The sequence below is a fragment of the Sebastes fasciatus genome, chromosome 11 (genome assembly GCF_043250625.1).
Source record: "Sebastes fasciatus isolate fSebFas1 chromosome 11, fSebFas1.pri, whole genome shotgun sequence".
NCBI lineage: Eukaryota > Metazoa > Chordata > Actinopteri > Perciformes > Sebastidae > Sebastes > Sebastes fasciatus.
This window is the reverse complement of record NC_133805.1, coordinates 13,563,847-13,576,450: the sequence shown is the minus strand read 5'-3', so window position 1 is coordinate 13,576,450 and position 12,604 is coordinate 13,563,847. Positions and strand designations below refer to the sequence as shown.

The following is a 12,604-nucleotide window of genomic DNA, read 5'->3' as shown; positions in this document are numbered from 1 at the left end:
GTTTCTGAATGTTTATTATTGGACTACAGTTATTGATGTATTAATGGGTAAGCATTATTGAACCCTCATTCTACCGACTGGATAGGTGAGATATCTTATCTCACAGGGGCTTCCAACTTTTCATGACTTTATCAATAAATGTCACTGTTTCTGTTATGAGTGCTTTTTAAAAAGACCAATGTAAAGGGGTCCAGGGGGACTTCAGTCAAATGGTCCCAATTGCAGCCTATGTAGTTAAAATAGATAGAATAGATACAGTATATCACACTATCAGGGGACTAGGGGCCCTCTGTTGGTTATTTTGAAGGTGGAGAGACACAGATGCAGCACGCACAGATTTCCTCATGTGCTTTGTCCATTTTCATTTTACACAAAATGCAAATTAACCAACTTTTAGAAAATATTAATCTTTTTTTCCCTTTAAGATTACATTAATTACATAATGTTTTATGATGGTTGCTTCTTACAGTGGTTTAATCTCAGGGTCCCCACTTTGTAGTCCTTGTATGTTAAATAGGTTGGATGAGGGTTAATGTTCCAGCTGGTAAAGGTGGGGCTAATTTAACTTTACATACCGCTGAGAAGTTTAATCTATAACACATTAATTTACTAGATGATTTATATTTTTTGAATGTGCAAAGTAATTAGTTAACAATTTAAAATAAATGTAGTGAAGCAAAAAGTACAATAATTTCCCCTGAAACACAGTGGAGTGGAATTATAAAATAGCTTAAAATAGGAATACCTCAATTGTATTTAAGTACAGCACTTGAGTAAATGTTCTTAGTTGCATTTCAATTACTGACTAAACTTGATCAAATTAACTTTGACACTTTCAAGGGAACATCATTAACTCATTACTTCAGATATTTTAAATGTTTCTCTTATCACAAGACTCTGGACTACAGTCACATTATCAAATAAAGATTTTACCGTAGTGTATCTATTGAAAGTAAATAAGCTGCCACTGTTAAATTAGTAACGTGAGAATATTAAGTATCATAAATGAATAAGTTCACAGTGCATTTACACAATCGCATTGACTCTATAACTTGACCACAACTGACAAAATCAATGATGAGAAAACAATCTCTGTGAGCAAAATTGATCAGACAGGTCAGTTCACCTGTTGCAGTCTGAAGAAATATGAATTATGAAAACACACTACTATAAACGCACAGTAAACACAGGACATCCACTCTCATCTTAATAACCAAATTTATTTCAAAGCATCTGAGCAAGTGAGATCGAAAGCCATTTCAAGTGAAACTGACGGGTCTTCTGCTTCACAGTACTGGACCTGCACCTCACAGCGTCAGCGGGCACTGTGAAGAGAAGAAATCAGTCACACACACACCATCTCCACAATACACCAAAACAAATAAAACACATCAAAAGTCTCTGTACAGGGGTCAGTTCAGGTAATAGATTTGCTAAATATCATTTGTAATGTGAATCAACAACAGTGATTCCACGTTTTGTTTATTTAAAACCCAGCCACCTGTCTCATGAATTGAGTGCAGTCCAGCTCAGAGAACTAAACCCATGTGCGGACATGACTGAAATGCATTGCAAACTCTAGGTCAACTATCACTGAATTACATGTTTTTACACCCCAAATGAGTGTTTGACAGTTGATGCTTCAACATGCGCTGAGCAATGCATTTCAGCTGCAAATGTCTGTTGGGTTAAAACCTATTTACATCTGTGGTAAAGCGACCCTTTGTCATCAGGGGTGGGAGTTGGAGTGGGTCAAAAGTACACTTACTAAGAGAAATATGAAACCATGTTACATAATACAATACATTTCAAAATACTCTGCAATAATCCTCCATTTGAGAAGCTTAGTTTTTATAGACGCTGCCTCAAAGAGCTCTAGATTAAATTCTATGGTAATTTGAGGCCACAGACTGGTGTTTTTGTATTTTACTGTATTGAAAGAAGTTTTATTGAGTTTTGTCCACCGCCATTTACAAACAAGAGGACAGGACATTGGAAGCACCTTACAATACAACACAACACTGATTTCAGTAGGGATGCATCGATGCCAGATCGGACATCAGGCCGATACCGACTCAAATAGCTGGATGGGGTATTGGTGACAACGGGGCCGATCTATCAATTCTATTTTTATATACATTATATAATGGAATTGTAATTCCGTTTTTTGTTTTGGCCAATTTATTGTGGCATTAAAAAGGTAGACACTTTAATTGTAATTCCTGTTAATTTTTGTAGATTTATTACCAAGTCGCTGGCGTGCGATTGATTATTTTAACAATAAATAACAAGTAAATTTATATCCATGTATTTATTTATCACATTTTGTTTTACAAAATTAGGGAAGCAATATTTAATTGCATCGGTGCATCCCTAGATTTTCAAATTAAGACTTTTTAATAGTGTTAATAGTAGTAGTAGAATAATACCCTTATTGCAGGGTTGTAATATGAAATTGCTTTACATTGTGCTGGGGTTTAAGTTATCTCTGGTCATTGATCATACACCGATATATTCTCTTGCAATACACCATCACCAGATGAGATTCAACTAATTGTTTTCAGTATCTATTAATCTATAATTTACATATTCTATTAAATGAGACAAGACATGTGCCTAATTGAAATTACCAGCCCAAACCGATGTCTTCAAATAGCTGATAGGCGTCTCTAATGCAGACACTTTGGGTGATGCCAACTGTACTCAAACACCTATTAGTGTAAAGACTGGATTTATGAGCCCGCTCACCTATCGCAGCCTCCTGGCTTCTCTTTCGGACTCCAGGAGTGTCAGCACATCTCCCTCTCTGACTGGGCCCTTCACGTTCCTGATGATGGAACGGTTGCTGTCGTCCATGAACTCAACACGGACCTGCAAGAAGATCAGATGAAGTGAATAAAATACAAGTCAAGGTAAAAATGTTGACAAAGTTATTGGGCCAATCTAATGCAGGTATTAACATAAGATTAAAAATTAAACACAAGTTTGTGGAATTTTACAGCAATCACATTTAATAGAGTACCTGAATGACTTCAACTTGAGCCCTTTAGTAGAGCTCAACTACCAACATTACTATATTGCAATATCATTTTCCACTTGTGCAATTGTGTTAAGTCTGTTTATTGTCAATACTGTATATACTGCTCCTATTTTTATACTTCATTCTATTTAAATGGTTCATATTTTGTTACTTTGTTTAGCTCTTTTTTACTGTGTTGGCTGATGCATCTCGTTTTGTGCACTATCCCCTGTGCTGCTGTACACTGCAGGACTAATAAAGGAATATCTGATCTGATCTGACTGAGCTCATTTACCAGTTTTAAACATTGTTGGGGTAAAGTTACCTTTCATCCAGGTGCACCAAGACACACAGATGAATTTAAGACACGTAAAACCTATTACATTAATACACAAAGTAAAATAACCCGGACCTACTGCAGCTGTTCTTCTCATTTCGAGGGTATTAACCAAAGAGGGCATCAAAGAGCCTCCCTGTAATTAAACTGTAACATGCTAACTGTGAGGCTCTTAATAACAGCATACCTGTGTACATTGTCCCTGGGAACCAGTTCTTCCGAGCACCTTGGTGACCTGAAAAAAACAAAAAACAAAGTTACATTGACGCTAAACATTGTTTTCTGATGTGATCTAAGTCCAGAAGAGTCTCCAGCAGGCTAACAGAGAGCTAACAGAGAGCTAACTGTAGCATGTTGGGCCTCCATGAAGGGATGCACGTGTCGACGTCTAAACCACCTATAAAAGTACATTTAGCTCCAATGTTTTCTGACCGTATGAAACACTAGTTGTTAATGTCTCCGTCTATCCGCTCGGATGTGATTACTGTCATCATATAAACACATTTTCTTACTCTTGCGAGCTTGATCGGCTGCACGCGGCTGGCGTCCATGTTGTCAGGTTAGACCGGAAAGGACGTCACGTGTTGCGCGTCACTGATATATCGCAAATGTAATTTTTTTTTTTTTTTTTTTTATGTTATAATTTTATAATGACTGTTATTATATTAAAAAACTATTGGCTGAAAGAATTAATAAAAAATACCTTCAATATATATATATATATTTTTTAAATTTAATTTAAATTTAAGATTCCCACTTCCGTTTCCGGTGAATGGCCCGTACCATTCACACAGACTTTCATGGGTGGAGAAGCCAGGGCCGTACCATTAGGCATTGTGTTGTAATCCTTTTTGTTTTGTTTTTGTTATTTTTGTGGCCTATTCAAATTATTACAGCACATTTTTTACTCTTATTTTAAAATATTGATTTAGTAAACTGAATCATAGTTTGGTCTATAAACTCAGTATTATCATTCAATGTCATTTAATATAATAATCAAAATTGGACTTTATTTTGACTTTGCTTTGTTTTGAACCATTATTGTACCATTAGATTCAAGATTCAAGCCCTTTATTGTCATTGTGTAGTACAACGAAATTAGATTGTTACAATCCCATAGGTGCTAAAAAAGATAATACAATAAAAAAAAGAGATAGTGCAATATAGATATATATATATAAATATAATACAATATAAAATATAAAAATACAATATGCATATTGATGAGATGACAGTTTTGCCAGATTACAATTTTGCCAGATTATTGCACAAAGTGTCCATCAGATAATTATATATATATATATATATATATATATGTATATTAGGCATTGTGTTGTAATCCTTTTTGCCATATCAATAATTTTGATTTTACAATGTCGAATGATAGACCAAATTAATTGTCTATATTTGTTTAACTCCCATTTTGTTAGTGTATGCATGCAATTGTTAATTATTTCCTGTTATATATTGAATTCTTTCAGAGACTACAAATATTTTCTTTGATTGGGATGTCTGTCTAGCTGCAGGACACAGACCATAAGGAAATCCCATATGCTATATACACATTAGGCTTTACTGTGTGAAAATCTGAGCATGTTTGCCATAAATGTTATCTTTTGCATCACAGTGATTGATGCAGTGACAGGCGGCATAAAATACATTTATTTTTGTGGCCTGTTCACATTATTACAGTGCATGTTTTACTCTCATTTTACAATATTGATTTAGTAAACTGAATCATAGTTTGGTCTATACACTCAGTATTATCATTCAGTGTCATATGATATAATAATCAAAATTGGACTTTATTTTGACTTTGCTTTGTTTTGACAAACTAATTATCCTCTTTATAATTTCTTATAAAGGGATCAATGTCAAACAGGGATTTGATTATTAAGAAAATATCTGTTTATAACACAGACAAAAACAGGGAAACATTTATACCAAATATTAAATTCTGGGGACTGAAATACAAATCCAAGTTTATTTTTTACTGTTTAGACCAAGTTCATAAAAACAGTGTAATCTACCTGCAGCATTAATATGAGCGTCCTGTGCTAAAGCTTTCCATAGCCTTGTTAGCAATGCAACACTGTCATCACACCACTCTCTCCGCCTTTCCCCCCTCTCTCTCAGAACTCAAAGCCGTAAATCACAACACTAATCCTCGAGAACAGTATTTTTAACTTGCGTTTGGATAGAAAGAACAGCAATAGGATTAGAGAATCAGTAAAGAGGCTGAATCCCTAACTCATGCAGTTGATCTTCTTGCATGCTGAGAGACAAGCACAGTAGCTCTTTCTTTATCTTTATTTCAACTGGAAAGCGTGTTTTTCAGAGGACAATATTCAGCCGAAATGGAGATCTTGGATTACTGTTGTTATTGTTTTTATCACTGACTGATTGACTTATCGGCACAAAACTTTTTTGTTGGTTATCGTGCGAGGAGCTGCCACGATGGCGGCTTTAAAGCCCAAGTTGAAAGTGCTGAAAAAGCGTCGCTCCAGTCTTTTTGCAACCATAAAGCGGGAGATTAGCTTCTCGCAAAGCGCTGAAGAACAGGAGCTTGAATTCCCCTTTTCTCAGGACAGCTCTGTGAAAGCATGGACATCTATGGACAACCTTGATGCAACTGCTGAGAAAAAGAGCGCAAGGAAAGATCAGAAAAAATATCCGTCAAACCCAAGGAAATCAAACATTGTCAACCTCAACGTAGGCGGAAAGGTGTTCCACATCCCGATTAAATTGGTCCTCAAACACCCAAAAACAAGGATTGGAGTCCTTGCCCTCTGTAATGATCCGGTCAAGCGTCTGACGCTCTGTGACGATTACAACGTTCGGACCGACGAGTTCTTTTTTGACAGAGACCCCAGGTTTTTCCACTACATCTTCCACTTTTATTGCAGTAGTGTCCTGTGGGTGATGGACAGTCTCTGCCCAATCAACTTTGAGCAGGAGATGTCGTTCTGGGGGTTGAAACTGAAGGACACTCCAAGGTGTGCTGTATATTGTATAGCAGTTGCTCTTTGTGTATTTCAAGCATGCTTAGCTCTTGTAAAACTAAATGATGTTCTTCTTCTCAGGTGCTGCCGCATTCTGTTCGAGGAGAAAGTGGACGACATCAGAGACCAACTGAAGGTGAACCAGGAGTTGATCGATGAGATCAAGCCCGACCAGGATGGCGAGGCACACAAGAAAATGTTTCTCGGAGGCTTACGGAAGATCCTCTGGGACTTGATGGAGAATCCTTACTCCTCACTGTCAGCCAAAGCCTTTGCCGTGTTTTCCAGTCTCTTTGTGCTCATTTCTATCGTTGCCATGACAATGAATACAGTGAACGAACTCAGGCAGTACAAACTTGGTGGCAAAACCTACATGGAGTGGATAGAGGTGGCCTCCATCCTTTTCTTCACCTTGGAGTACTTTTTGCGGTTACTCACCACATCCAACATCAAACATTTTGTGAGGAGCGCCCTCAACTTTGTTGACGTGGTGGCCGTGATGCCCTACTTCCTCCAGATCGTTTTTGAGACGTTTGTTATGGATTCAGAAGACATCAGTGCAAAGGAAGATTTGAAGGCCATGGCGAGGGTCAGTAAAGTCAGCAAGGTGCTCAAGGTCGTCAAGTTGATGCGCATCTTCCGCATCTTGAAGCTTGCCCGTCACTCCACGGGCATGAGGGCGTTTGGTTTTACCATCCGACAGTGCTCTGAGCAGGTAAGGAAGAGACATCAAACAACACAAATATAACAGAAACACAAAAATACATTTAGTGAGGGGAAATGCACAAATGAAACAATGGGACACAAGCAACTCCCATATTAGCTACAGTTAAAGCAGCTACATTAACAGTGGATCACATGACTACTTGTATATGAAAGTGGTTATTCATAGTGATGAACTCACACAGAATTGTCACCCATTTTAGCTTCTTTCAGCTCGTTGTTTTTGTTTTCAGGTCTGCAACTTTACTGTTGTGGTGTGTCTTATCAGAATTGTTTCCAGCTGTTTTCAGCTTTGCACTACTTGCTCAGCACCAAACTGCAGGCAGACAGAGTAAGCTGCTATAGCTGGTGAACATAGTGGAGCATTTAACAGCTAAAAAGGCAGATATTTCCCTCAGGAGTTGGTGGAGACCAAAAACAGAGCTAAAAGCAGAGTGAATATTGGATTTATTTCCAATATCTATTTGTCAGGTGGCCAAAATCATGACTCCAAAATGAATGCTAATGTTGCTCCGTAACTGCTGGATGTGTAAGTAGGAAACATTTTGCTGACAAGCCACCATAGTGACGTATCCTCATATAACGGTTCTTATGATATCTTACGAAAAGTTATTCCTCATTTTTTGTGCATTTTCCTACGAACATCCAGCAACATGTGACAAACGTGTCAATTTCGCTTCAGTCTTTTCAAGATAAACTTCCGTCTTAGCAGGAAACAACTTGGTTAGGTTTAGGCAACAAAACTGCTTAGTTAGGTTTAGGAAAAGATTGTGGTTTGGGTTAAAATAACTCCAGAAGTGGCGTAAGTTAAGAACGGAAGTTACATGACAAATCAACATTGACTTCTAGTTTCACACAGGGTACGAATTTGCTAGCTTAGGACCTTCAAGCTTTATGGAAACTTTCACCATTGTAGGAAGAAAAGCAGCACGGAAAAGGTTATGAGAAATTTCATATAGCCACTAAGACACCATAGTCAGTGGTTATTTAGCTGAGGGGATAAACATTTGCTGTCATTTAACAGCATAATAGGTTTTTAAATCCATAATTTACATAGCCCATGTAAGAATTCAAGATGCTCCTCTTCTTTTCTTTTGTCCAACGTACTACCGTTCCCCCTCAGTGCTGCCACCTGTGGTGAGACAGAGCTAACACATATGACTCAAGGTTCTGTATAGGAAAAACCTCAACCTTATCCAAACAAGCATATGTGCCATTCTTGGCTCAGTGGTCCTTGGTAACTATGTATATTAGCCAAAATACTGTATGTACATTTTGTGGTAATACATATAATATGTAGGTATTCTAGGTGAGTCATAATAAAGCTGAAATGATCATGTGACCTGATGTGGTCCTGAATAAATTGATTTTCTAATTGTGAATGGGCACTGCTGTTAACATGTATTCTTCTCTCGTTATTTAGGTATGCTGTCTGTTTCTGTTCATTGCCATGGGCATCTTCACCTTCTCTGCTCTGATGCACTCTGTGGAGATGGATCAGCCTGGAACGCCATTCAGCAGCATACCAGATGCCTGGTGGTGGGCTGCGGTGAGTAAACTTCAACATTGAATTCATTAAAACATTTTTTTTTTTTTACCAGACTGCATTAGAATGTGAGCTCTATTTTTGTGATCAAATATATGCGTTTTCTTTTTTGGTAAAATGTCAACATATTCATATAACGTAACACCTGAATAGCCATTATTATTAATGGAACAAAGTATGGTGCATTTAGAGGATTTGACCAGCTCTTATGGCTTCCTCTTAGAGTCTTCCTGATCAAGTAGCTTGGTAATGAACCTTGCTAAGCTCTTCCTCTTGACTGAGGAAGAGCTCAGTAGGGGGTGTGTCAGAATGATCCAGCAGTGTGGTGCAGTTCAGTTGTCAAGGATTAGGCCTACTGCGATTTGCGTGCCTGCCTAGTCAGACACAGTGCACGGTGCAAGGCAGAGGCATGTTCTGTGCTATTTTTGTGGCTCTACCAACCAACAAACCCATGATGAGATCGTATCTAACTGGTGAGGACCACCAAACTGGCCTGTGGTTAAGCACCAACTGTTACTTTGCTCTTTGACAGGGCAGCAGATCTCTTACGACTAAAGAAACATGGGAACCAAATGTGCTCTCTCCTCCCAAGTTGATTTTAGGGGTGCCACACTGTGTGTTCTCTCAATTATGCACATTCTGCTCAAGAACATCCGTTTCTTCTTTTGAGTGGCATCTGTGACAAAGCATTTGCTTTGATTACCCCATGACTGTGTCCAGCCTCTACCTCTAACAGATGTAACTCACTGTAAAACCATAACTTCTACATTTCTGTTTGTGTATGTAGTAAATAAACGAGACATAACATGCAGATTAGTGCACTTTAGAGGTGCTGATAGGCAGATTTTTTTTTTACATTTTACAGAGGGCCAGGCTAGTGTTGCTCAGTGGCGCATGAAGCCAAAATGGCTTGAATGCAGAGAGATAAAGTATCCGGATTATCCAGTGATCTTCTGCATCCATTGGGCCCATAAAGCAGGCGGAGTAGCGTTTCCTTTAACTCCACCTCCCAGCCCTCGATCCAGCCTTGGTCTCATTCACACGAACGGAGGAAGGGAAATAACTCTGGATTCGGCTATTAGTGTATGAGGAAAACATATTCAAAGGCTCCACCACTACTTTGGGTTCTGTTTCTACTTGTAATTTAATTTTACATGACAAACTGGTAAGAAATAAGATGTAGTATTAATTTCCTCTGAAATGGGTTGTGTTGTCCAGCATAATTACATCCTCAAATTTTACTTCATTTTAATTCACTAGCGTACTCGTACATCATCAGCCTGGTTCCCTGCGTTTTAATGCACTCTCATTTAGGGACATTTGGTTTTTATTTATCTGGTGGCAGCTGTTAACTTATATGTGTCTAATCCCCTCTAATGCGGTGTAATGCGTCTTGTTTGTGGCCAGACACAGTGATTGCATTCGAGAGATGGAAAGTGTTGCAGTGCATTCTTGGAGGTCTATTTCATCCTTTTCATTCTCAACTTTGCAACAGACCAACTGATCAGTACAAGAAACATTTTAAGTGTTGGACTCTTCATGGCCAAGGGGCGTTTTTTTCCCTCCCTCTTTGGAGCACAAAAGGGAACTCCCAATATGCTCTTAATGTCTTCATGTTAAATGTAAAAAATGTTAAATGAGTATTGAGCATGGAGTATCCTTTCCCTTTTACATTTTCTTATTCAAATAGTAAAGCAGAGTACAGATCATCACTCTATTCTGCTCTTCCTACAGGTGAGCATCTCCACTGTAGGCTATGGCGACGTCGTCCCCATCTCCTATCTCGGCCGCTGTGTGGCGTTCGGCTGCATCTCTTTCGGCATCATCCTCAACGGCATGCCCATCTCCATCCTGTTCAACAAGTTCTCTGACTACTACGCCAAACTGAAGGAACAGGAGTACACGTATTCAAACGTCGAGCGCACCTTCCAGCTCAAGGCACGTCTGAGGCGCAAATTTGACACCTGCTTCACGCCCCAGCCAGATTTTGATGACGAGATACACTATCGGCCCAGTGGAAGGCACAGTGATTCCGAGAGCGAGGATTCTGCTTCCCAATAGTTGCAAGCTCGCTCACCCTAAATGGCCTTATGGGTCTAGAAATTGTAAGACCCCATCTGCCTCCAACTCTGAGCCTATGTGATAAACAATCTAGGGGAGGGGGCAGCAGCAAGTTGAGATCAGCTTTAAGCTTCAGCTTTGCAGTAGGTGCTGTGTGCACGCTATGGGTGATGATGACTCCTCTGTCAAATGGACAAGATGCTTCCACTGGACAGCTTGTTGTCTGTTTCCAAGAATAGCACTCAGCCGCTACTAATTCCGGCTGAACTGAAAAAGATGCTTGACACAAGGAGGTCAAGCAGTAACATTATTAAAGAAGTGATGTCAATCACTCTAACTTGATGCTTGTGAAGAACTCTTCTCATTGGAAGTGCTATTAATGAACTATATTGGACAACTACATTTTACTTAATACTCCGCACAACAGACAGTATAACTTTGATTTTAATACCAAACCAGTTTAAACACCATGGTGGATTGTAGTAGATTTAGACTAAGGAAATACAAGCGTACATGCAGTGAAATCCCCTCAGATTTACGTGCACCTGAGAAATATTCCCTATAGTGCAAAGCTCCTCCGTGTGCCATGCTTCATGTGTCGGCAAAATGGTATACCTGTCGTCCAGTCACTCAGTGTGCTCGAGAGGTGCAGAAGGGAGGGTGTCAGAAGCGATCAAGAGCATGAGTGTAATTTTCTTGTCAAGGATTACCGGGATTTGCGCTTGCGCCTCCTGCCTGGTCAGACAAGGGCAAAAAGTCAGTCATGTACTGTACTATTTTAGTGGCAGAGGTAATCTGACCATCAGGTTGTATGTCAGTGCTTACTTTCATGAATGATGGCAGATCAATTTGATATTGCAGGATAAAAGAGGTGCACCTTTTTTTTTAATACTAGTTACATGTGCAATGGCACTTATAAAGGTCATCCAACATGTCAGTATTTGGCATAATCGCAGCAGGGAGTGAGAGCTGAGCTCCGTGTTCTTGGCCTGTAGATGTCAGGATCAAGCACGGCTCTGTCCTGCAGTTAAACCGTCCTTGCAGTGTCCTGCTGGCTGTGTTGAGCTCTTTGGCTAAGATCATTAAACCAATTCTTGTCCTGGGCACCAGAGAGCTATAAGCAAATGTATTATAATCACTGCTCCTGAACTGCCTGAAACGCCTCGCTTGAAGTCCTCCCTTTTCTTCTGTAACGTGGTGATGTCACCAAGTAACACATTTACATAATGCCTGCCTAGCTGCTAGTTTGGCATGCCCTCAAACAAAGCTAGTTAGAGCGGAGCTGGAGCGGAGTCTGAAGAGTTTGGTTCGGTTGACCAATCACAACAGCAGGAGCTCAAACAGAGCGTTTCAGACAGAGGGTGAAAAGAGTTTCTGCAGCACAGCCGGTAGGAGAAAAATAAAGCGTTTTCTGAACATTAAAGTAAACATGTTCTAGTAGAAACCCAAAATACAAGTATGCACCTGAAAATAAGCATAATTGGTCCTCTTTAATGCACCCTATTGGCTACTTGCTCAATGAAATGGACTACAGTTTCCTCTTGAAACAAGTTTTTGTAGCAGATCGGCTCAAGACTGTTCTGTTCAGTGCACTGGTTTTAAGAGAAAAGGACAGATTTAAGGGAACGGAAATAAGTTCTTTGTTTGGTCAGGAACTCCTATATGCAACACCTGCTGATTCATTCATTCTTTACAACTCTACGGAAGATGTGTTGCTGGTCACTCCTGATCTACGAAAGCAGAGCCCTGTGAAGCATTAAACCTTGACTTCACCCATATGGAACATAATTACTGCATATGTCTAAAGACTGTATTGTATGTTCAATGTGATCGGGGCAAGTCATCAGAATAATATAACTAATGCTTCCTTGTTTTCCGACCTTTTCTGCATGCAGTGCACTTTGTCCACTGTCCAA

The 12,604-nt window shown here is 39.3% G+C and overlaps 2 protein-coding genes across 2 annotated transcripts; one reads left to right on the top strand and one right to left on the bottom strand.

The window, feature by feature from the left end:
* Nucleotides 1–1,201: 1,201 nt before the first annotated feature.
* On the bottom strand, nt 1,202–3,989 carry rps28 (ribosomal protein S28). The gene is made up of 4 exons (XM_074650826.1): nt 3,869–3,989; nt 3,544–3,591; nt 2,749–2,871; nt 1,202–1,325 (listed from the first exon to the last, which is right to left on the bottom strand). Exons 1-3 carry the CDS (start codon nt 3,905–3,907, stop codon nt 2,749–2,751), a joined length of 210 nt encoding a protein of 69 aa, XP_074506927.1. The 5' UTR covers nt 3,908–3,989; the 3' UTR covers nt 1,202–1,325.
* Nucleotides 3,990–5,620: 1,631 nt separating this feature from the next.
* On the top strand, nt 5,621–11,030 carry LOC141776950 (potassium voltage-gated channel subfamily V member 2). Its single transcript, XM_074650825.1, has 4 exons — nt 5,621–6,352; nt 6,440–7,073; nt 8,505–8,630; nt 10,362–11,030. Exons 1-4 carry the CDS (start codon nt 5,814–5,816, stop codon nt 10,686–10,688), a joined length of 1,626 nt encoding a protein of 541 aa, XP_074506926.1. The 5' UTR covers nt 5,621–5,813; the 3' UTR covers nt 10,689–11,030.
* The last annotated feature ends 1,574 nt before the right edge of the window (nt 11,031–12,604 follow it).